The following is a 27,196-nucleotide window of genomic DNA, read 5'->3' as shown; positions in this document are numbered from 1 at the left end:
ACTTTCTCATTCGTACAATAATTCTGGGTTTAAATTATATTCTATTACTATAAATTAGTGTAATACAATCAATACTATATAAAAACAAAATCCTGAAATTTTAACTTCGCGCTGAATTCCTAAAAAATCTCTCTTCCTACTAAAATATATTGATTTCTACTTTCTCATTCGTACAATAATTCTGGGTTAAAATTCTTTTCTAATATTATAAAATAGTATAATACAATCTATACTATCTATAAAAACAAAATTCTGAAATTTTAACTTCCCGCCCAATTCCTAAAATATCTCTCTTCCTAATAAAATATATTGATTTCTACTTTCCTATTCATACAATAATTCTGGGTTAAAATTCTATTCTAATATTATAAAATACTGTAATACAATTCCTATTGTAATCTATCTATCTATACATTTATACTATATATAAAAACAAAATCCTGCAATTTTAACTTCCCGCCCCCTAATTTCTAAAAAAATATATATTTTATTAAATAGTTTTTAAGAAAAAACTATGAGAACCTTATGTTTTATAAATGAATTTTTAAAATTTTTAATTAAAAAAATGTCCTGTGTATTATTTAATAATCTCTCTTATAATTGGTCAAATTATTTAATTATGGGAAATTAGGGAATAATTGATGATGGTAATAGAAATCCTAGAAGAATATAGAATTGAAGAATATTTAATTATTGTTATATTATTATTGTGACTCATGGAATACAATACAAGAATATTTAATTATGGTTAAATTATTATTGTGCCTCACGGCCATTATATACTAACAAAACTTGAAAAGAAACTAATAATAATAATAATAATAATAATAATATAATAATAATAATAATAATAATAATAATAATAATAATATAAGTGGTAATAATAATATCTAAAAGTAATTAAGTGTTAATAATAATAGTAAGAATATTAACGTAAGAATTATAACATAGAATAAATCGTAATAATTAATAAATCATAATAATTAATAACTATAGTCTAGGATTAAATTTGGAATTGTCAGGAAATAAGCGACCTCTGGTGAAATTAACTCTTAAATAAATATATATTGATTTAAATATTCTTAATATATTACAACAATTCCATTACGTGCATCGCACGGGTGAAAATACTAGTTATATATAAAAACAAAATCCTGAAATTTTAACTTCCCGTCCAATTCCTAAAAAATCTCTCTTCCCAATAAAATATATTGATTTCTACTTTCCCATTCGTACAATAATTCTGGGTAAAAATTCTATTCTAAAATTATAAAATAGTGAAATACAATTCTCTTTGCACATCTTTTTTTTTGAAAGTCAACCTGGAGGTTGTATTTATAGAAGTGGTAAAATAGAGTCTGGAGGGACATTGTCCCAGTACATAGCAGTATCAAACGTGAAAGCTGTAGAAGCTAGAGTATGAGCTAATGAATTCTGTAATCTAGGAATGTAAATAATTGAGCAATACGAAAAAGTAGATATATGAGCTCTGCAGTTGTCGATAGCATAGCCCAGGTATGACCGTGGTGTTATTGATGGTCCCGATAGATAGGACTGTAGCACTTGGCAATCCGTGAATACTTGTATAGATAATTCATCCCGCCTCTTGAGCCATGACAAGACTTCTTTGCATGCAATAGCCTCAGCCGATAGCGGGGAGTGGCATCCAATCAATGGGGCGGTGAAAGCCGACAAATAATGGCCGTTGGCGTCGAGGAGGATCGCCCCAACAGCAGCGGCATTCGTTCCGTGGTGGTAGCTGGCGTCCATGTAGCATTTTACCGGTGATGGTGATACACCATGGTGCGGGTCCGGCAGTACGGGCAGCAGCGGCGGTGGAAGAGCGGCAGTCGGTCCAGCAGTAGGCGGCAGCGGAGGCTGGTCGGCAGTACGGGCAGTAGCGGCGGTTCCTTGGCCCCGTTCCGGCTGTGGCGCACGGTGGTGAACCATTTTCCACGCCTTCATCGTGGACGTTGCAGTCAATAATAGCTTGGTTGGCGTTGGTAGGCAGGCATCCCACACTGCACCGTTTCGCGCCCTCCATAAATGATAAAGTATTGCAGCTGCATAAGTAATTCCATCAAAGTCTAGAACATTCAAGATTGCACTAAACCATTCATGGAAAACATTTGTCATAATAATGGGGATTGGAAGGTTGGATTTAGCCCATATGGAGTGTGCATAGTCACACAAAACTAATGCATGCATGGTATCCTCATTCATTCTTCCACACATGGCACACATCGGGTTAATCTCCACTCTCTTTATAAGCAAATTATTGGTAGTAGGGAGGATATCACAAATAGCCCTCCATAAGAATGTCTTCCATTTGGGTGGGATTTTTAGTTTCCATAGGGTAAGCCATTCACTAAAAATCCCATTAGAATTGTTCTCATAGTTTCCAACTATTCGTCTATATCCACTTTTGACTGAATAATAACCGTTAGGATCATCATACCAATACCATATATCTTCATACTCAGGGGCAACCGGTATTTTCTGAATTCTAGGTATATCATCTGGTTGGAAAATATCAGCTAGTATGTGCAGGTCCCATGTTTTTGTATCCTGATCAATTAATCCTACCACTTTGGCTCCAGACAGGTGTTGTGGCATTTCCGTATGAATCATAGGATCAATCTCATCCTGTAACCAAGGGTGTTCCCATATCAAGGTAGATTCCCCGTTCCCAATTCGCTTTCGTACACCTCCACATATTAAATCTTTAGCTGCCATAATGCTCCGCCAGCAGAAACTTGGATTATTTCCTATAGTTGCCTCTAGGAAAGTATCCTTTAGGTAATACCTGGCCTTATAAACCCTGGCTACCAATGAGTTTGGGTTAGTGAGCAATCTCCACGCCTGTTTTCCAACATTGCCAAATTAAATGCCCTTAAGTCTTTAAACCCCATGCCTCCATATTTCTTGGGGACACACAATCTATCCCAGGCTTTCCAGTGTATGCCCCGCTCGGTTCCTGACCCCCACCAGTACCGATTCATAACCCGCTCAATAGCTGTACAAGTAGATATAGGTAGTAGGAAGACACTCATTGAAAAAGTTGGCATTGCCTGGGCCACACTTTTTAATAAGATCTCCTTCCCAGCCTGGGTTAACAACCTCTTATTCCAGGACCCAATTCTCTGCCTTATTTTATCTTCTATATATGCAAACGCCGCCTTTTTATTTCTGCCCACAAAGGAGGGTAGTCCTAGGTATTTCCCGAAACTTGGAGCTTGGTTAACACCTAGTATTTGTGCTACCATATCCCTATCATTCTGCCCCGTATTTCTGCTATAACAAATGCTGGATTTATGATAATTTATCTTTTGGCCAGAGAAACTCTCATATAGTAACAAACAATTTCTAATTTCAGATGCTTCCTGCGTATTCGCTCTGAAGAACAGTAGGCTATCATCTGCAAAAAATAAGTGAGAGATCGGAGGTGCCCCTCTAGCAACCCTGCATCCATGTATTAATCCACTATCTTGCGCTCTCTGCAATAGAACTGACAGCCCTTCTGCACAGATAATAAATAAATACGGGGACAATGGATCCCCCTGGCGGAGACCACGCGTGGGTGTAATGGGAGAACTACGAGAGCCATTAATCAGAAGATTATATGACACAGTAGTGACACATAACATAATCAATTCAACCCACCTGCTATCAAAACCCAGGGCTAATAACATTTCACGGAGAAAGGGCCATTCCATGCGATCGTAGGCTTTGGCCATATCTAATTTAAGTGCTCCCCATCCTACAGCACCACATTGCTTCCTGTTCAAGAAATGCCCTACCTCAGCAGCTACAAGGATATTGTCAGTAATCAACCTGTCCGGAATAAATGCACTCTGAGAGCCCGATATTATCTTCTCCATTAATGGTTTCATTCTTTGCGTAATCATCTTCGCCATAATTCTGTAAATCACATTGCTTAGAGCTATAGGGCGAAAATCCGTTATCATTTCAGGGGTTTTCTTCTTCGGAATGAGTACCACATCCGTATCGTTTAGACCAGAGGGGAAGACACGATTATTGAGGCAGTTTAGAGTAAATGTCGAAATATCACTTCCAACTATGTCCCAAAAGTGCTGGTAAAATCCTGGGTTCATACCATCCGGACCAGGTGCCTTGTCTGGGGCCATTGCAAACAGAGCCTCTTTAACATCAGCTAGCTCAAAGGGTCGTAATAAGGATTCATTCTGAGTACGGGTCACACGGGGGGTTATCCCAGAGAATAACACATCACCATCCACAGGTCCACCAGAGGAAAATATATGGGTAAAATAATCCAAAATAATTGCATTCATAGCATTTCCTTCCAACCAATCCCCATTATCATTCATAAGCTTATAAATAGTATTCTTCTTCTTACGATGAGAGGCGTACCTGTGATAAAATCTTGTATTTGCGTCAGCATTCTTGAGCCAGTGTTGCTTAGCTCTCTGTTTCCAGTAAACATCCTCTTGGGCCTCCATACTACACAGAAGTCCTTCCAGTCTTTGGAATTCAGCCAAAGAAGTAGAGTCAGTGCGACCCCTCAGACGCAGTTGCTGATTTCGCAGGAGCATGATTTTCTCCCCAAACTTATGATACCGATCACCACCCCACCTGGTTAACCGGTTCCCACAATGCACTATACAGTCCTGGACCCCATCACGCCTTCCCTCCTCCCATGACTTTTCCACAACATTCCTGCACCCATCATCATAAATCCAAGCCATCTCAAACCGAAACCGAAAGCCCCTCCTCCCTCGCCCTCCTCCCTGGAACGTGTCATTAATACTCAGAAATAACGCGGAGTGATCCGATTTCCGCATCAGATTATTAACAAGCCTGGCCCCCGGCACAATCTCTCGCCAATCATCAGACACCAGTACCTTATCCAACATTTCCTCAATACAATTTGATGTTCCTTTCCCTTTTTCCCAAGTAAAACGGTACCCCTCCATAGGCAACTGAGTCAAACCACATTGATCAATAGTCTCCCCAAACCCGCGTAGGAGATTATCGGGGTGTGGATTGCCCCCCCTCTTCTCATGCTGAAACAACAGCTCGTTAAAATCCCCGATCATAACCCAAGGTAGAGTAGAGCGCTGCGCGAAGGATTTTATCAAGTCCCATGCCTCCATGCGCCTATGTCGCTGGGAGTAGCCATAATAACACGTCATCCTCCATCTGGGAAAGCTGGGCATATTCACCTCAATATCAATATAATTTTTAGAGTAACTCAAGAGACTTGCCGTATCATTCTTACGCCACAGTAGTGCTAGGCCACCACCGCCTTGTGGAGTTGGATTAACATAAAAAAGACCATCAAAACCAAGGGAGACACGAATCCTTTCAGCATGTATTCGTTCCACCATGGTTTCCATAAGAAAAATAAAATCAGGCTTCTTACGGGACGCTAGGTCCGTTAACTCACGAACTGTTCGTGGATTACCCAAGCCACGACAGTTCCAGCTGATGGTACTCATAATGATGGGCGGGTCTGGGAACCAGTACCCGCCGCAGACAAGTTTTTTTGGATCTCTGTCATAACAACATCATCACCATTCCTCACTCTGTTCTCATCATTCCCATTCAAATCCGCACGCCTCCTCTTCGTTGCAGCCTCAACTACAACACTCTCGCCACAAACCCGTGTAGGGTCGGATGTAGCATCACCATGGTCCTCAACCCGCACCGTCGGCATAATATCCAAGGGGGATCCCGCCATAGGCTTGCCGTTCATGTCTAGCAGCCATGACGCACCCACTTTTCGTGGACCCTTCTTAAAGCCCGCACGTAAGCCCTCACCATACGGATATTGATCAATCGGAAGCCCTGCATCCCTTGCTTTCAGACAATACTTATGTAGATGCCCCATCATACCACAAAAGTAACAGAAATTATGCAGTCTTTCATACTTAAAATTAACCCAACAAGTTGACTTATCCCTCTTCATGAATTTCATACGTCGTTTTAGCGGTTTCAAAATTGAGATGGAAACCCTAATTCGATAGAATGTTTTCTATGGCGCATTCGCAAATCGATCATCAACTTTAATAAACGTTCCAAGGAAATTTCCAACCTGCTCCAGAATGATGTCAGATGTGTAACCCAGTGGTAAGTCATGTACCTGAATCCACATATCAACCGTATCCAGCGGTACCGTGCCCGGAATAACCCCATCCTGAACTTGTTTGCAAACAAACGTGTGATTCTCAAAGGACCATGGCCCTCCCTCAAGAACCAATTGAATATCTGTTTCATGGAAAAACACAAACAGGAAAAGCCCCGGTTGCAATTCTGAAACTTGAACCCCCTTAACCGGCTGCCATACCGAAGCCATGACTTGGCTCATGAACTCCGTCTTAATAAGCTTAGTAGTCAAAAACCTGCCAACTAGCCGCCATACCTGAACTGCCGCAGCCGGCTGCTCAGCATCCGCCACTCCGGGAGGTACGAAAACCTCATCCTCCTCGTCGTCAAGGACGACGTCAGCCCACCGTCTCCCCAATATGTTGACCGCCTCCGTCACCGATCCTCGCTCCATGCAAGCAGATTGGAATCGTCGCCGAGATTTCCCGTAGAAAGAGGCCAAAAGTCGCCGGAAAGCACTCGAAACCGAGTAGGGAAGAAGAAACCCTAGCGAAACCCTAGAGAGGAAAATTATGATCCATCCACTTAATTCTATATTCTCTTTGCACATCTAATCTATACTATATATAAAAACAAAATCCTGAAAGTTTAACTTTCCGCCCAATTCCTAAAAAATCTCTCTTCCCAATAAAATATATTGATTTCTACTTTCCCATTCGTACAATAATTCTGGGTAAAAATTCTATTCTAAAATTTAAAAATAGTGTAGTGCAATTATCTTTGCACATCAAATCTATCTATACTATATATAAAAACAAAATCCTGAAATTTTAACTTCCCGCCCAATTCCTAAAAAATCTCTATTCCCAATAAAATATAATGATTTCTACTTTCCCATTCGTACAATAATTCTGGGTAAAAATTCTATTCTAAAATTATAAAATAGTGTAATACAATTCTCTTTGCACATCTAATCTATACTATATATAAAAACAAAATCCTGAAATTTTAACTTTCCGCCCAATTCCTAAAAAATCTCTCTTCCCAATAAAATATAATGATTTCTACTTTACCTTTCGTACAATAATTCTGGGTAAAAATTCTATTCCAAAATTATAAAATAGTGTAATACAATTCTCTTTGCACATCTAATCTATACTATATATAAAAACAAAATCCTGAAATTTTAACTTCCCGCCCAATTCCTAAAAAATCTCTCTTACCAATAAAATATATTGATTTCTACATTCCCATTCGTACAATAATTCTGGGTAAAAATTCTATTCTAAAATTATAAAATAGTGAAATACAATTCTCTTTGCACATCTAATCTATACTATATATAAAAACAAAATCCTGAAATTTTAACTTCCCGCCCAATTCCTAAAAAATCTCTCTTCCCAATAAAATATATTAATTTCTACTTTTCCATTCGTATAAAAATTCTGGGTAAAAAAGTCTATTCTTAATTTATAAAATAGTGTAATACAATTCTCTTTGCACATCGAATTTATACTATATATACAAAACAAAATCCTGAAATTTTAACTTTCCGCCCAATTCCTAAAAAATACCTCTTCCCAATAAAATATATTGATTTCTACTTTCCCATTCGAACAATAATTCTCGGTAAAAATTCTATTCTAAAATTATAAAATAGTGTAATACAATTCTCTTTGCACATCTAATCTAATCTATACTATATATAAAAATAAAATCGTGAAATTTTAACTTCCCGTCCAATTCCTAAAAAATCTCTCTTTCCAATAAAAGATATTAATTTCTACTTTCCCATTCGTACAATAATTCTGGGTAAAAATTCTATTCTAAAATTTTAAAATAGTGTAATACAATTCTCTTTGCACGTCTAATCTATACTATATATAAAAACAAAATCCTGAAATTTTAACTTCCCGCCCAATTTCTAAAAAATCTCTAATCCCAATAAAATATAATGATTTCTACTTTCCTATTCGTACAATAATTTTTGGTAAAAATTCTACTCTAAAATTATAAAATAGTGTAATACAATTCTCTTTGCACATCTAATCCATACTATATATAAAAACAAAATCCTGAAATTTTAACTTTTCTCCCAATTCCTAAAAAATCTCTCTTCCCAATAAAATATATTGATTTATACTTTCCCATTCGTACAATAATTCTGGGTAAAAATTATATTCTAAAATTATAAAATCGTGTAATACAATTCTCTTTGCACATCTAATCTATACTATATATAAAAACAAAATCCTGAAATTATATATTGATTTCTACTTTCCCATTCGTACAATAATTCTGGGTAAAAATTCTATTCTAAAATTTTAAAGTAGTGTAATACAATTCTCTTTGCACGTTAAATCTATACTATATATAAAAACAAAATCCTGAAATTTTAACTTTCCGCCCAATTTCTAAAAAATCTCTCTTCCCAATAAAATATATTGATTTCTACTTTCCCATTCGTACAATAATTCTAGGTAAAATTTCTATTCTTAAATTCTAAAATATTGTAATACAATTCTCTTTGCACTAATCTATACTATATATACAAAACAAAATCCTGAAATTTTAACTTCCCGCCCAATTCCTAAAAAATCTCTCTTCCCAATAAAATATATTGATTTCTACTTTCTCATTCGTACAATAATTCTGGGTAAAAATTCTATTCTAAAATTATAAAATAGTGTAATACAATTCTCTTTGCACATCTAATCTAATCTATACTATATATAAAAACAAAATCCTGAACTTCCCGCCCAATTCCTAAAAAATCTCTATTCCCAATAAAATATAATGATTTCCACTTTCTCATTCGTACATTAATTCTGGGTAAAAATTCTATTATAAAATTTTAAAATAGAGTAATACAATTCTCTTTGCACGTCTAATCTATACTATATATAAAAACAAAATCCTGAAATTTTAACTTCCCGCCCAATTCCTAAAAAATCTCTATTCCCAATAAAATATAATGATTTCTACTTTCCTATTCGTACAATAATTCTGAGTAAAAATTCTATTCTAAAATTATAAAATAGTGTAATACAATTCTCTTTGCACATCTAATCTATACTATATATATAAAAACAAAATCCTGAAATTTTAACTTTCCGACCAATTTCTAAAAAATCTCTCTTCCCAATAAAAGATATTGATTTCTACTTTCCCTTTCGTACAATAATTCTGGGTAAAAATTCTATTCTAAAATTATAAAATAGTGTAATACAATTCTCTTTGCACATCTAATCTATACTATATATAAAAACAAAATCCTGAAATTTTAACTTCCCGCCCAATTCCTAAAAAATCTCTCTTCCCAATAAAATATATTAATTTCTACTTTTCCATTCGTACAATAATTCTGGGTAATAATTCTATACTAAAATTATAAAATAGTGTAATACAATTCTCTTTGCACATCTAATCTATACTATATATAAAAACAAAATCCTGAAATTTTAACTTCCCGCCCAATTCCTAAAAAATCTCTCTTCCCAATAAAATATATTGATTTTTACTTTCCATTCGTACAATAATTCTGGGTAAAAGCTGTGAAGTGTCAAAAGTTCGGCAATGCATAAGTTTTGACTCGGTTGTCCGTTTCGGACAAATGTTTTTTTGAAATTGTGTATTTTTTCGAGATATATCCACCGCAAACTGCCGTAGGCGGTTTGGCCCACCAATTTCTAAAAAAAAAATGCATTATTAAATAGTTTTTAAGAAAAAACTATAAGAACTTTATGTTTTATTAATGAATTTTTAAATGTTTTAATTAAAAAATTTTCCCGTGCATTTTTTAATAATTTCTCTATATAATTGGTCAAATTATTTAATTATGGTAGATTAGGGATAATTAATGATGGTAATAGAAATCCTATAAGCAACCTCTGGTGAAATTAACTCTTAAATAATTATATATCGATTTAAATATTCTTAGTATATTACAACTATTCCATTCCGTGCATCGCACGGGTGAAAATACTAGTTTATTGTAAAAATCGAACTAAACAACATAATAAATTTATTTCAAAAAATAATATTTCATTCTAAATATGTTTCATGAACCAAACATCATGTTAATGTATAAAAAAAATAAAAAAAATCCACATATCGGATTGAAAATGCTATTCCTAGAGAAAAGTAAGAGGGAATCTATCGTCTAACTTTGGTGAAACTGTGAAAGTATCTATGAGGTCCTTATACTATAATGTTTTGTTCAATTTAGTTATTTTATCTTAATTTTGTTCAATTTAGTCCCTGTACTTTTAAAAGTAAAACAGTTAAGGACAATAGTTAATCTGACGCTGACATTATATCTATTACGTCAGCATACTTACATGCCAACTCTTATATTATTTTATAAATATTTAAAATTAATTGATTTTATCACCAATATATTACATTAATATATCCAAAATAAATACATAAATATAAGCTATTGTTCTTAATTGTTTCACTTTTAAAAGTAAAAAGACTACATTAAACAAAATTAAGATAAAAGAATTGAATTGAACAAAACACTATAATATAGGAACATCATTAATACTTTCCTCTAACTTTGCACACCCTGGGGGACAGGCGCGTCAAATAAGGAAAAGTGGGCGGGGATTTATCCGAAATACGTGACGGCATATATGCAGTAGAGATGAGATGGGCCGCGAACCGTGGACCGAAGCAACACGTCGGTGACCGAAAGAGGCGACATATAACACGTGAAGTTCGCTCAAATTTGTTACGCCCACGTTGATTAAGCGTCGCCGTCCAACTGTATCGTGTCTTTTATTCAGGAACTTTTAGGGACAAGCACTGTGGTTTCAATTGCAAAATAAATAAATAACCAAATATAGAAGATTTACAATGCCAAGTACTAATTACCATCTAAATTAATCCCATAAAAACTTTTTAAACAATTAAATTTTATTTTATTATTGAGTCTTTTTTTTTTTTTCAATTGTAATGTATGATACTGCATATGGCATAATAAAAATATAAATTATATTTTACATAAAGGGTACGGTGTTGCTGTTTTATTTTTTTTTTTAAATAAAAGAGCTAATTCATTAATCATAGGATGAAAAGTTTACAATAAGATCGATGGAATGATAAAACATTCTTACAATCAGACATTGAAACAAATTTTCAATGCTACACGAAACTTGAATCTCTGATTGTTTTTCAAAATTAAAGCTGAATTCGTTGGGAGAACCTGAAACTTTTTTGATATTGTTAATGATCTTGCTACCCAAGTCTGACTCTATTGCGTCTCTTCTGTCCATAGACAATATCTCTATTAATCTGAACTGCATATCAAGGGTTCAGATCTTCTTCGGTGTTCGGGATGAAGCAAACATACTCCATTATCAGATAAATTGTTTCACCTTTTGAAAGAAGAACTCGTCAAATAAACGAGAGGAAAACTCGCTAAAGACACGAGAGGAAATAACTCGCAAATGAATCGAGAGGAAATAACTTTAACAAAACAACAGATGAAAATTAGGTGAATTGTACCACCCTTTAGTGAAAAGTAGGTGTAATTTTGTAAATCACATTGGAATTGTAAAAATGATAAAAAAAAAAAAATCAACAATTTTATAGGTGGTGTAGATAACAATAGGGGCGTTTGGTTCACGGAATGTTAGATTACCTTAGAGAATGTTAGATTGCTGGGAATGTTAGATTACTGGGAATGTTAGATTACTGTGTTTGGTTTAAAACTAAGATATGTAAATAAGACAACAGTAATAAGATAAATTGATTAAAACGTTCAAAGTCTAACATTAGTAATAAGACAAGGGAATGTGAGATTACCTAAGAAATTGGAGAGAATCTCGCATTCCCTTCCAATAGCTAAAAACTTAATGCGGAGGTTATCTGACATTCCTTGAGAAAGTTACATAACCTGAACCAAACATGAGAATCTTATATTACCAAACAAATATAACATTGGTTATCTTATGTAACCTAAACCAAACTTATAGGTGTACATATTGCTATTTAGATCACCCTAATTAAATGTCATTTACGAGATTATATTAATAATTTTTCAATTAAAAATTTAATTAATTCAAACATTTTAAAAAAAATAAAAAATAAATAAAAAAAAAACCCTCACCTTCTCTGGTGGGAAGGCGAGGGGTTGCCTTGAGTTGTTTGTTTTGTTTTGTTTTGTTTTTTAAATAAAAATAAATAATAAATATTTTAAATAAAAACGTTTGACTAAATTTAATGAAGGTTGTGTAAATAGTATTTTCTATTTACACCACCTATAAAAGTTAGTACACCTAAAAAAAAAATTGTGTAAATAACAATTAGCGTCATGCAAATAGAATTTCCCTTTTATTAAACTCTCTTAGCTTTCTTTGACTCCCATTCTTATTTAACACGTAAATCATTATCATTGTTTTTTTTATTATTATTATTAAATCATTGTTGTGCTTAATCACTATTGCATATTATATCTAACTAGTAATTCACCCGCGCGATGCACGGAAAAAATTAGGTTATTATACATATAAATAAAAAATAGAAAAACTAAAATATTTTAAATTATTTAATATAATAATATTTTTGAACTTCCATTGGTCAAGTATTTATTATTTTTATAGAATACAAAATTACAATTAAAATTAAAATTATAATTTTGTATGGTTAATATAATCTCTAATTATGTGCATTTTCAAATAAACATATAGAGATAATTTACATAATTACATTGATTTATTCTTAATTGTACTTCATCTATATTATACTCCGTAATTTTCACAATACAAGTAATAACTAAGATAATTACATTTGGAAAGCAAATTTCAAATTTTGTATGTGTAAATTTAAACTCTAATTGAACACATTTTTTATATGATTATATAATATATAGCTATTTTATTTTTCAAAAGTATATTTTTATATCATTATATAATATATAGCTATTTTATTTTTTAAATGTTGTGCTTTTTTTTTTTTTTATAATAAAGGATGTTGTGACATTAATTGTAACATTAATTATTTCTCAAACCATATAGCTTTATTATATAAAGGATTAGGCATCCACACTCTTTTATTGCTTGACACCTTGTGATTAAGTGGTAACGATCTTTAACTTTATATTAAAATGTCAAGAATTAACTGTTTTTATCCCAAACGTTTAAATTATTCTTGTTGAGATTTACTCACAATATAAATGGCAATTCATATAGGGGTGTTTGATAAATAACTGTTAGCTGGTTGGATTAATGAGTTTGACTAGTTGATAGTATTAGCTGATTGTAGAAAAATATTTAGTAAATTAGTTGTTAGGTGATAGTTAATTACATGCAAAATGACTTTTTTTTTTTTTTTAAATCTTATTGAAAAAACTACATTGAGCAGCTTTTTGAATTTTAACATTTTGAAGCAATAAGTTGTTACAAAAATCTAATTAATCAAATATTCATATTGATTGTTTAACCATGTCAAACAGCTAATAGTGATTAAATAAGTCAAAATTGATTGATAAGCTAAGTATGTTACCAAACAGGGCCAATATGTGTTTGAATTGTCTTTTTACGCTTAAAAATCTTATAACGACAACTTTAGTCAATCTTTATATCATGGACTAGGGTTCACATTGCAATGTGAGCCCTGATTCATGTGTATGTGTTTTGTGTTGTAACTTTTTGTATTTTGCGTTATGAAATTTTGTACCTTAAGCATGTGAATTTTGTACCTAAAACAAATTAGTAATTGTGTTTTATGTTATGATTTTTTGTGTCTTGTTTTGTGAAAATTTGTGTTTATGAACACAAACTATGTATCTAAATCAGATTTGAAAAACAAATAAATACATAACATGTGTATGTGTCTTGTGTTATGATTTTTTGTGTCTTGTGTTATGAAGTTCTGTACCTTACGAGTGTAAATTATGTACCTTGTTTCAATACAGGGTCAATAATGTTATGTGTCTTGTTTTGTGATTTTTTGTGTTTTATGTTATGAGATTCTATACCTTACAAGCAGTGTTTTTGGAGTTTTATGTTAGGAAAGAGAATTGATTTGGGAAAAAATGGATGAGTTTTAAGATTAATTGTAGAATTTTTTTTTTCATTTCTTAAATAACTAGGTTAAAAATAAATATTGCGTCCTCTAAAAATCGAGACCATGTACTTTTGTCCATCTTGCACACCCAAAATCCGACTATGCTTTACTAATATGAATTTTGTAACTTGTCATTTCAATTCAGAGTCTATAATGCTATATAAATCTTGGTCCAAGATATAAATGGTCTACTTTAGATAGGCACGTCAACAACCAAGTGGTAGGTATAAAACGTTGCTGATAGAAATTGAAAATCGACAAGATTACAGCACGTAATTCAAATTTGAATTCTTCAAAGATTGTGCGCTTATGGTTTCGGTTATTCGAAAAACAAGTAAAATAAAATGCTGATCAGTCATCAGCCGCATTTGCTTACCTGAAAAGAAGGTATACTTTAATATAATTGAAAAGAAGATTGTGACAAATATTATATATGACGTACAATATTCTGATAAGAGTAAATACCAACGGAGGTCCTCTGACTTTGGTGGCACTGCCACTTTTAGTCCTCAACTTTTAAATTAACCACTCTTAGTCCTCTTACCTTTTGTTTCTAGCCATCTATGGTCCTTCCGTTAAACTTGACCATCTAATGCCGTTTTCTCAAGGATAATTCAGTCCTTTCATAATTAATTTATTAATTATTATGTTTGCCGAGTCATACCGAGATATTCCAACGTCGTTTTGGCACAACCTTCGTACCAGCTTTTGTACGCCATTTTGATTCACGAGCTGGTTTTGTACACGTTCATAGCTGGGAAACCATTGTTTGACTATTCTGATGAGAAAATTAAACACAATAATTAATAAATTAATTATGAAAGGACTTAATTATTTTTTAGAAAACGGCATTAGAGGGTCAAGTTTAACGAAAGGACCATAGATGGCTAGAAACAAAAAGTAAGAGGACTAAAAGTGGTCGATTTAAAAGTTGAGGACTAAAAGTGGCAGTGCCACCAAAGTCAGAGGACTTCCGCTGGTATTTACTCTTCTGATAACAAAGACTGCATCTTTGGCTTAATGCATTAATTAATTAATTAAAGAAATAAAATGATATAATTATTTTTTAAAATATAATGTGGCAGATTAGAAAATAGTTTGGAACATGATCGATGATTCATTTCAATAGGGAGTCAGCGTTATGCTATGGACTCGTGTCCACCATGTGTATGGTGAACACACTGTAGATTCATAATTTCTATACTGTAGATTCATAATTTTTATATTGCACATTCATAATTTCTATACTGTAGATTCATAATTTCTATACTGCACATTCATAATTTATGTACTGTAGATTCATAATTTTTATACTATAAATTCATAATTTCTATACTGTAAATTCATAAAATTTATAATGTAGATTCATACAGTACAGAAATTATGAATGTGCAGTATAGAAATTATGAATCTACAGTATAGATTTTATAAATCTACAGTATAGAAATTATGGATCTACAGTATAGAAATTATGAATGTACAGTATAAAAGTTATGAATGTACAGCGTGTCCACCATGCATATAGTAGACACGAGTCCATAGCATAATTTGCCTTTCAACAGATCACCAAATAGATAGCCCATTAGCCATTGAAAGAAATTCAAAATTGTACTTAAGAAGCCCATATGGAGTATCAACCAATCAGTGTGAACCATGGCGTTGTGTGGACTATACTATAAAATAATATACATTTAGTATACAAATAATGTATTTTTAATATATTAAAAATGTATATTGTAATAAGGAAAAATACATTATTTGAGTACTGAAAGTATATTATTTTATATAATGTACATTCAGTACACGAATAATGTACTTTTAGTATATTAAAATGTACTTTTTGTTATGGTTCATACAGTACTATGAGGACCAATAGTTTGCCAAGTATCGACCATCATTATGTTCAACTGATTTTGCGTTTAAAATGTGCTTAGGATATATAAAATGAAACAAAATAGTAGGTCTTACATATTGAGTGTATATTGTCAAATGAATATGTAGTTGAATTAGAACGATACTTTAGGGGTGTTTTAATGAAACTGAATAATATGTCTCATATATTTAGTGTATATTGTCAAAAGAAATTATAGTATAGTTGAATTATGAATGATACTTTAGTTGTTTTGTAATGAAACTACATTTTGTATTCATAGGGAATATACAAGTACTACAGGACGTATCCGATGAGACTGGTCTAAACTAGTTGTTAGGAACTTTTGTAATTACCTGAAACTGTTGGATATTTCATTCGTTGCCATTGAAGACCATCTCGGTCAATCTATTTATTGTAGAATGGTTCGAATCAGTTGTGTACTGAGTTTAAGAGTTTGAAATGATGGAATTGAAAGCAGTTTTTTTAATAGTATTTTGGGTCATGCGTAGCTTGGATTGAGATTTGGGGGCTAAGAAATTTGTTTGGTTTCCATATCTAGTGAGGGCGAGGGCTTTGGGCAGAGGGGCGAAGAAGACGGTGGAAATGGGAGCGTTATGCTGTGCAACCGTGTGCATCATGTAAGGTGTCTATGGAATTGGATTCATAAGTTTTATACAATAGATTCATAATTTCTATAATGTATAGTTATCAACTTATGAACATATAGTTCAGTGATTTGTGAATACAGAGTTCAACAATTGAGAATATGAACATTGAAAATTATGAACATAGAATTTTGTAATTGTGAATATAGAGTTCAATAATTATAAATCTATAATATAAAAATTATAAATCTATAATACAGAAATTATGAATCCAATTCCGTGTGCACTATGCATGGTGCACACGGTTGCACGACATAATTTTCCATGGAAATGGGGGAGGGGAATTTGAGCAATCATTATTGTGTGGACCATGGTCTACACAAGTTGTGTGGACCATATTTTGTCTACGGTAAAATAATGTACATTCAGTATAAAAATAATGTACATTGTATTCAGGTGATGTACATTATTTTTGTTCTGAGTGTACATTATATTGTATAATGTACATTCAGTACAAAAATAATGTACATTTAGTATATTAAAAATGTACTTTTTATTATGGCCCACATAATTTGCCGAATTTGAGTTAGACGTGTGGGTTTGGTTTTTATATGGGTAGTGTTTGGGTCGGGTATGGACTGTATATTTGGGCTTAGTGTTTTGGGTTGTATATGTGTGATACTGATTTTATTGGGCTACTTGGCTGGTTTAGTTAAAAGAAATACATACATATATATATATATATATATATATATATATATATATATATAGTTAATACCTAAAATGGTCCTCTGACTATTAGTTAATACTTAATTTTGTCCCGAAGTATTAAAATTACCCGATTTAGTCCTCTTACTTTTAAAATTGCACTCAATTTGGTTCTACGTTAGAATTCCCGTTTAGCCACCGTTATATTGAGGGCATAAACGTCATTATGAGCTGAGGTCAAACCCGTTGCTTCTGTTGGTCTTTGTCGCGACTCCAAAAGGGCACACAAATTGAATCTCTGTTGCGACTCCAAAAGGGCACACAAACTGAACATCTCTTTCACGACTCCAAAAGGGCTAACCATCTCTCTCGCTTAAACTGGAATTCAACTCAAGTATGAAAATGGTTGAAATCGAAGCTTAAACTGGAATTCAACTCGAAGTGGGAAGAAGATTAGCTAGGGTTTGCTGATTTTGCTTCAAGAATGGGGTATAGTAGAAGGCTTGGAATTAGTGAAATCCCCATTTACGGTATGTGATTCATGACCTTGCTTTTTGAATGTTTCACTTTTTTTTTTGGCCCAAAGTCAGTTTAAATTTGACATTTTTGGTATGTATAGTACTCGAATGGCAGTGTAGGGTCCATTGTATGTGATTTCCTGTAAGTGTTTGTAGTTGAATTGAGTAATGTGTTAATGGTAGGGACCATGTGCCTCGAATTGCTGCTATATAATTTCCAGCTTTATTCCTTTATTCATTGCTTTAGTGTATGTTGTGTGGATTCTTTGTTTAATGCATCCTCGAACTGCTGCTATATGAACACTGCCATGTGCATTTTGTTGTCTTTATTAGGGAGCCTGTATATTTAATTCTTGTTGGGGACCACATATTTAATTGAGTTGTTACATTACTTTACCATTAGTTCAGTAATCCTCATTGGTGGGTTGGCTCATGGCACCTGCTGCCTGCCTGTTCACCATAATTCCTAAAGGCAAGCAAGATATCTACACTGTTTTCTCAATAGGAAAATAAAAACTTATATCATCCAACAATCCACTGTGAATATTTCAGACTATATTTATGTATCATCCACTAATCTTGATTGATGAATATGTACTACTTTATTTATGTTTTATTAGGTACAGCTTTGATGTACATACTTCCAGCTTTGATGTGCATTTAACTACTGCTGCTGTATAACCTATGCTTCTCTGTTTATTTATTTATTTTTTTGTTTAACTACTGAAATCAGGACAATCAGATGAAGTATTTGCAGTTAAGATTAGACATGGGGAAAGTTAAGCCATTGTGAGCCTACTACCTATGTGGGAGGGTACACAGATTACTTTGACAATGTTGAAGTAGATGAATGGGGTTTTATGGTTGTTAAGGATCTACTTAATGACTTAGGGTACAACATTGAGGATTGCAATATATATGCATTGGATGGAGATAAATTGACTAAGCTGATTTCATATGTAGAGGCTTGGGATTTAATAGATTTTGAAGGTAAGGCAAGAGAAGTTGAGTTATGGGTTGGTTTGGGTGAATTGGATGCAGTAAATGAAGATGAGGTTAGTGAGGATGTGTTGTATGATTGTAATATTGATTACAATGAAGAAGGTGATGATGGGTGCAATAGAGATATGCTTGATGACATTGAATTTGCCAAATCAGTTGATCCAACTGTGGAGTTTGATGGTTTATTTGCAAGTTGTAAAGGTGTGGAAGAAAAACAAGTTGCAAGGCCAAATATTGACAAAGAGGTTCAATTTTCTGATGAAGGGACACCATATGGTAGTGATGAAGAAGGGGTAGTAGAGAAATTGCCACAGTTTAGGGCTAGTACTGACATGGAATACCCTGAATTTAGTATTGGTTTACAATTTGCTTCTAAAGCTGATTTTAAACAGGCCATACTAAATTATGCTTTTAAGGCTGGGAAGGATTTAAAATTCTGCAAAAATGATAATGTTAGGTGTGTAGTCAATTGCAAACAAAATGGATGTCCTTGGACAATCACTCTTAGGTTAGACCCTCATTCTAATACTTGGAGGATTACAACCTTTAATAATTCCCATGTTGAGTGTCCTTGGGTGAAACAAAACAAAATGGTAAAGGCAACTACGTTGGCCAAAAGGTGGAAGAATGAAATAAAAGGCCATTCTACATGGACAACCAAGGAGTTTAGGGCCAAAGTGGCTAGTGATGAGCATTTCACTGTAACCAAGAGGCAAGGAATAAAGGCCATGAAGCTTGCTAGGGATGCAATTAAAGGAGACCTTGAAGATTATTTCAACAAGTTTTGGGGCTACTACCTTGAGATACAAAGAACTAACCCAAACACAACTTCTATAGTCAAATCGAGTAATCTGGTTGAAGATGAAGGAAAAGAGAGGTTTATTAGGTCGTATATATGTTGGGATGCATGCAAACAGGGATTTAAGCATTGTAGGAAGATTATAGGAGTTGATGGCTGCCATCTTAAGTCCAAGTATGGGGGACAGTTGCTCACTGCAACAACATTAGATCCTAATGATGGTATTTTTCCAATTGCTTATGCAATTGTTGAGGGAGAGAATAAAGACTCTTGGATTTGGTTTTTGCGATTACTAAAAAATGACTTGGAGATTACTAAAGTTGGTGAGCATTACCTGACCTTTGTTTCTGACAAACAAAAAGGATTAGTTCCTGCATTTCATGAAGTTTTCCCAAATTCCAGCCATAGATTTTGTGTCAGACATTTGTGTGCAAATATGAATGCTGCTGGTTTTAATGGGAAAGCTATTAAAGATACAATGTGGACTGCTGCTAGGGCTACAACAATAAACCAGTATACTACAGCTATGAGAAATCTGGAAAGAATGGATATTGCTGCATTTGAATGGCTAACAGACAAACACCCTGAATGGTCAAGATCACATTTCAATGAGCATGCTTTGTGTGATATGTTGGTGAATAATGTATCTGAATGCTTTAATGCAATGATACTAGATGCAAGGGAAAATCCTTTACTAAACTGTCTTGAAAGCTTGAGGGAATTATTAATGACAAGGTTATTTGAGAAAAGGGAAGAAGCATTGAAGTGGAAAGGGCCAATTTGCCCAAATATATTTAGAAAATTAGTTGAAATTGAGAAAGGTGTTGGGGGATATATGCCTATTCAGTGTGACTTAATGTTACTTGAAGTGAAGGGGATGTATACAGATGAACATGAGAAAGTAAATTTGGAAAGAAGAATGTGTTCTTGCAGGAAGTGGGATCTCACTGGAATTCCTTGCAAACATGCTATTGCTGCCATATGGATGAAAAAACAAAGCCCTATTGACTATGTTAATGTATGTTACAAGAAGGAAACATACTTGGCAGTTTATGGAAGATGCATACATCCAATGGCTGGTCCCAATGGATGGCCTGAAACACAATTAGTGGCACCACTACCACCTATCTACACTGCAAGAGCTGGAAGGCCTAAAAAACTAAGGAAAAAGGGAGCAGATGAGATTAAACAAAAACCAAAAGGTGCAAATCAGCTTACAACAGATGGGGTTCATTTATCAAGGACACATGTGACTTTGCATTGCACCAAGTGTAAACAAAAAGGCCATAACAGCAGAAAATGTCCTCTGAATGGCAATCGGGTAATCATTTTAGCCATCTAATTTATTGCTGAAATTTTTTCTATACCTATCTAATTGCTTAAATTTTTTCTTTTAGCCAACCCCATCATCACAGCCTGCAATGGAAGCACCATCCCAGCCTAATCCAGAAACTGCATCAGAGATTCCAGAATATCTTCCTGAAAATCCAGCACATGAGGTACTTGTAGCTTGGGTTATTGTGACAGTTTGTTTTAAAATTTGAGCATGTTATAGGTTAATGTGTTTGTAACAGGTTGAAGGATGACATGAGGTGGTGCCTAGCCTACATATGTCATTTTTCCCAGAAGATGATGAACATGAAGTAGGATATGAGGTAGTGGTGTTTTACCTACATTCTTGTGACAACTTGTTTTACACTTTGCAGGTAGTAGTGTTTTACATACATTTAATGTGCTTATTACATGTTGAAGAAGGACATGAGGTGGTGAATAATCAAGAACTGCCAATTTAACAACCTCCTCTCCCGACTGCCAAAAAACAGAAGACTCTTGGGTTGAGAAAACAAGTGAAGACAAAATAGGTGAAGACAAAGCAAGCACCTACAAGAAAATAAAAAACAAGGTCTACCATGGGGTTCAAGAGCAAATTTAAAGGGAATTTCAGTGAACCTATTGAAATTGAATGTAATCTGGATCTGGATTGTTTTTGTTATACTGATTTGTTTTAGAATGTTGCCGTGGTTACTTTTAGAAGGTTTTGTTTTTTGTTGACAGTAGTAGAGAGGAAAAAAAAAAACAAACTGTTGCCATGGTTTTTTGTTGCCAGTGTTAGAAAACATCAAACTGGTTGGCAACTTTAGCATGAAATTATTTTTTGTTGCCATGGTTTTTTGTTGCCAGTGTTAGAAAACACCAATGAATGGAATCTCTTTTTTGCCCAATTTATTCAATCTCTTTATTATGACCAATTTAAATACGAAATATGGAATAGAAGTTAAATTATATAGTGAGCAATGAAAATACAAAATATGGAGTAATTACATAAGTTCATGGCAACCTATAAAGATCACTAGGTTTTTCACATTTCTTTGCCAAGCCATAAATCATTACAACTCCTATTACTACTCCTATTGCTCCTAAGAACAATGTTTTGAGCCATTTGCATTTGCAATGTTTCTTTGGACCATTTACACTTTGTAATAATGCTTTGAGCCTCTTAATTTCTTCCTCATCTCGGTTCACCCTCTTCAACAATCCGGGAATGATCTTCTTTAACCGTGAACACATTGCAGGATCAAACCAATCAAAAAAACCACATGAGTGCATGCCCTGTATTAATGTATGAAAATACAAATTTGTCAACAGCTCTACATTAATTAGTAAATAAATAAAAACAACAACAACAAAACAAAACAAAAACAAAAAACAAAAAAAAAATGAACATGACAAAAATTTGCTTCCAAATCTGCTGAACCAACACAGGGTTTGTGAACCAAATCTCCTTCCAAACGTCAAAAATTTCAAAAATAATGCTAATGTGCTTACATTGATACAAACACAGTTCCAAAATCTTCGACCAGGAGGTTTGAAGGGTTAACTCATTACCGCAATTACAATGGAGAATTGGAATCACTTCTCCAAAATATATTCTTTGCTTCACTGACCCAGAAGATGATGAAGAAATCTCTGTGTTTTGCTTCCTCCTTGGCAGAGACATTTCAGCAACAAATTGCTCCGTCTTCTGCAAATCAATTCACGGCTCTATGGGGGGATAAGGGTTTAGTCTATGCGATGGGGAGGATAGGGCTTAGTCTGTGCGATGTGGAGGATAAGGGTTTTAAAGGTCTATGCAGCTTCATTTTAGGAAGAGGAAACGTGGTTGATTTATTAAAAGATAAATATGCCCTTCAACATAACGGTTAATAGATGGCAATTGTAACGAAAGATCACATTGGGTACCGTTTTAAAAGTAAGAGGACTAAATCGGGTACTTTTAATACTTTGGGACAAAATTAAGTATTAGCTAATAGTCAGAGGACCATTTTGGGTATTAACTATATATATATATATATATATATATATATATATATATATATATATATATATATATATATATATATATATATATATATATATATATATATATATATATGGAAGGGGTCAGGTGCATTTGAGGCTTCCTGTGCGGTTGTGCGGGTGGACGCACGTTAAGCATTAATCTGACGCACTTAAAGTACACAACACACGCACATTAAGCACACAAACCTCATGCATGTTAAACACAAGTCTCACACATGTTAAGTACAAGTCTAACGAATATTAAGCACAAGCGTCACGCATGTTAATCACAAGAACACATGCATGCACCTTAAGTTTTAAAAACAACTCACATTAAGTACACACTCACGTACATTAAGTACAAAACTCACGCACCTTAAGCACACGACTCACGCATATTAAGAACTCACGCACATTAAGCATAAAACTCATGTACTTTAAAGTTTCAACAACAACTCACATTAAGTACACACTCACGCACATTAAGCACAAACATCACACACATTACGCACAACACTCACGCACATTAAGTACAAAACTCATGCACATTAAACATTACACACCCACGCACATTAAGTACAAAATTCACGCACATTAAGCACAAGACTCACACACATTAAGTACAAAACTCGCGCACATTAATCACCCGCACGGGAAGCATTCACCCGTTCTGAAACTTTAACACACACACACACACACACACACACACACACACACACACACACACACACACACACACACACACACACACACACACACACACATATATATATATATATATATATATATATATATATATATATATATATATATATATATATTTAGGATCATATGAGAACACTTGCGCCAAGCACATTGTGGTCAAATGGCATGTAGTGACCTCTCCCATCTGGGAGCCTCTCTATGTGTTTCATTAGGTTGAGAAAGTAGAGTCAGTACCATTTAAATATGTGTTATAAAATTAGTTTAAGAAATTAATGTTAATTTTTTACTTTTATTTTATTCTTTGAAAAATTTATATTTTATCTTTTTTGTGACTGCTACTAGCTCTATTACAATGTTGTAGATGTTCATATACATTGAATGCCAATAACACCTCCACTGAGGCTTGAACTCACAACCTTCCAAATGGAAATCCAACCCGGGTACCATTAGACCACATAGTCCTAATATTTATATTTTATCTAATTTTATTGATATTACATTTGTTGTGTAATTTTTAATAATTATTTAAATAATTGTGTTGCTTTTTTTTTTTTTTTTTTTTTTTTTTTTTTTTTTTTTTTGTATTCATTGAAGTAATGAATATTTAGTTAGAATATTTTAAGATGTGTTCAAATAAATACATGGATATTAAGTAATAAATTATAATTCAGAATAAAAACATAAAGACTTAAAAGTTACAAAATATTATTTTTATTTAATCTATGTTTATGATTATTTAATCTTTATTTTTTGGCTAACCTTTTTTTTAATATAGAAAATATTGATAAAGTTTTATGCAATGGAATTTCTCATTAAAAAAAAAAAAAGAAATGATCAAGCATCACAAATTAAAAAGTAAATATCGGTAGGAGTTTTTAAGGTTTCATTTAGTAAGCCACTTTGTATTTTGAGAAAGGGTAAGTATATTCTATTTTTGATTGTGTAGAATTTATTATTACTAATCAATATTCATTTATTTGAGTTTTTATATATATATTTTTTCTAGATAATGTTGTTTTTGAATGCTACTAACTCTATTACATTGTAGTATCTGTGCATATACTTTAACAACCTACTGAAACACAAAGAGCTAATAACGCCTCCACTGAGACTCGAACTTACAACCTTCCAAATGGAAGTCCAACCCGGGTACCATAGACCACATAGTCCTGGTGTAGATAATGTTGTTTATAGTACAATACCTTGCATCATGTTGTTGAAACTACAATTTTAGCTGGACATAATGCTGGAACAAAGATTTTGATTCCTAAATTGTCATTGACGCCTTTAGATCCAAGATTGCCATTTAAATCACAATAAGACAGTTCCCATTAATGTTATCTTTTGCAATGACAATTAATAAAAGTCAAACACTATCCTTTCCAAATAAAAAATAAAAAAATCAAACACTATCAAATGTTGGCTTCCTTTAAAAAAAAAATGGTTTTGTACATGGGCAACTATGTGTTACTTTTTATAGAGTAAATATTCCATGAGGTCTGAAAGTACTTGTATGCAAAGAAGATTCATAGTTTGATTCGTCAACTACAAATGTTGTATACAAGGAAGTATTTAATAATTTATAAATGGAACTCGATTGATTATTTCTAAGTTGGGAGAGCATGTTGTTGAAGCTACAATTTTAGCTGGACATAATGCTAGAACAAAGGTTTTGATTGCTGGGCTGTCAATGATTCCTTTAGATCCAAGATTGTCATTGAAATTCACAAGAACACAATTCCCTTTGATGTTATATTATGCAATGACAATTAATAAAAGTCAAAGTCAAACACTATAAAATGTTGGCTTGCTTCTAAAGAAATCAGTTTTTGTTCATGGACAACCAGTCGTTATATCGTGGACCGCGGTCAAAACGGCGCCGTTACAATTAACGGAGCACACATATTTGGTATATTAATTATCAACTGACACTACAGTGTATCTAAACCGATACTGTCTCACGTATTATTTTATATATTATCAACTTAAACTACAATTCAATTGAAGTGAAACTGCAGTTGTGTTGAAATGAAACTATAGTGTATCTAAACTGACACTGCCTCACATATTATTTTTATATTATAAATTTAAACTGCAATTGAATTGAAATGAAACTGTAGGTGTGTTGAAATGAAACTGAATAACATTTCACATTTTTGAGTGTATATTGTGTAATGAAGCTGTAGTTATATCGAAATGATCATGTAGTTGTGTTTTAATGAAACTATGGTGTATATAAAATAAAATTAAATAACATTTTCACATATTTGGGTGTTATAATATCGAATGAAACTGTAGTTATATTGAAATGAGACTGTAGTTATATCGAAATGAAATTACAGTGTATACAAAATGAAACTGAATAACAGAGTTACTTTTTGCGGAATAGCGCAGAACAACGCGAAACAGATGGCGTTTCTTTTCATTAAATAAAACGACGTCGTTTTGACGCGCGGTGCACGATATAATTTGCCATGGACAACTGTATGCTGTTGTTTATAAAGTTAGTAGTCCATATGGTCTCGAAATACTTATATGCGAAGAAGATGCCGAGTCTGGTTCCTCAACTACAAATATTATATAGAGTTAATTACCGAAATGGTCTGTTGACTATAGCGAAATTACCAATTTGGTCCTTGACTATTTTTTTTGACCAATTCTTTCCCTCAACTTTAAAAATCTTAACCAATTTGGTCATTGTTTGTTTGACCGTTAGTCAACAGTTAACTTGGGACCAAATTGGTAATTCGCTATAGTCAAGAGACCATTTTGGTAATTAACTTTAAGGGTCGGCAATTCGGTTCAATTTTCTCGAACCGAACCGTACCAAACTAGTTAGATTCGGTAATATACCGAACAACCGAACGGTAATAGATTCTTATATACCGAACGGTTCGGTAAAAACTCGAACCGAACTGAGTTGTTCGGTAAAAACTGAACCGAACCGAATACCGTTTGAACTTTGAATTGCTATTTTTTTTATATATTAGACTTTGGATATCGACTATGTAAACATCATAACACATAATATAGAACTTTTTATAACAAACCATAAAGAAATCAAATAAAACATTTACGAGAGATACCCGTGAGAATATGAGCTGAACGGCAGAGCAAGCAGCAAGTGACTTGGATTATTTATTTATTTATTTATTAATTAATTAATTTATTATTATTATTATTATTATTATTATTATTATTATTATTATTATTATTATTATTATTATTATTATATTTTTTTAAAAAAAATTAAAACGGTATTTGATTAAGTTCAATTTTTTACCGAACAATTCGGATCGGATCGGATCGGGTTTTTTATCGAACCGTTCGGTATACAAGAATCCAATATCGTTTGGTTGTTCGGTATATTACTTCGGTTCGGTTCGGTACGGTTCGATTCGAGAAAACTAAACCGAATTGCCCACCCCTAAAGTTAATTACCAAAATGGTCCATTGACTATAACAAAATTACCAATTTGATCCCAAG

General features: G+C 33.2%; 2 protein-coding genes and 1 long non-coding RNA gene across 3 annotated transcripts; 1 reads left to right on the top strand and 2 right to left on the bottom strand.

Moving 5' to 3' along the window:
• Positions 1-1,335: 1,335 nt before the first annotated feature.
• LOC109156177 lies at positions 1,336-2,736 on the bottom strand. Its single transcript, XM_019304050.1, has 2 exons — positions 2,243-2,736; positions 1,336-2,107 (listed from the first exon to the last, which is right to left on the bottom strand). The coding sequence occupies exons 1-2, from the start codon at positions 2,734-2,736 to the stop codon at positions 1,336-1,338; spliced, it is 1,266 nt and encodes a 421-aa protein (XP_019159595.1).
• Positions 2,737-18,991: 16,255 nt separating this feature from the next.
• Positions 18,992-21,858, top strand: LOC109156168. The gene is made up of 3 exons (XM_019304038.1): positions 18,992-20,986; positions 21,063-21,164; positions 21,372-21,858. The coding sequence occupies exons 1-3, from the start codon at positions 18,992-18,994 to the stop codon at positions 21,456-21,458; spliced, it is 2,184 nt and encodes a 727-aa protein (XP_019159583.1). The 3' UTR covers positions 21,459-21,858.
• Positions 21,859-22,125: 267 nt separating this feature from the next.
• Positions 22,126-22,528, bottom strand: LOC109156319. The gene is made up of 2 exons (XR_002049999.1): positions 22,492-22,528; positions 22,126-22,275 (listed from the first exon to the last, which is right to left on the bottom strand). It is a non-coding gene; the product is annotated as an uncharacterized LOC109156319 (long non-coding RNA).
• Positions 22,529-27,196: the final 4,668 nt, after the last annotated feature.

This window comes from Ipomoea nil, unplaced genomic scaffold, assembly GCF_001879475.1.
Source record: "Ipomoea nil cultivar Tokyo-kokei standard unplaced genomic scaffold, Asagao_1.1 scaffold0276, whole genome shotgun sequence".
NCBI classification, from domain to species: Eukaryota; Viridiplantae; Streptophyta; class Magnoliopsida; order Solanales; family Convolvulaceae; genus Ipomoea; species Ipomoea nil.
This window is presented reverse-complemented; position numbering and strand designations above follow the sequence as displayed.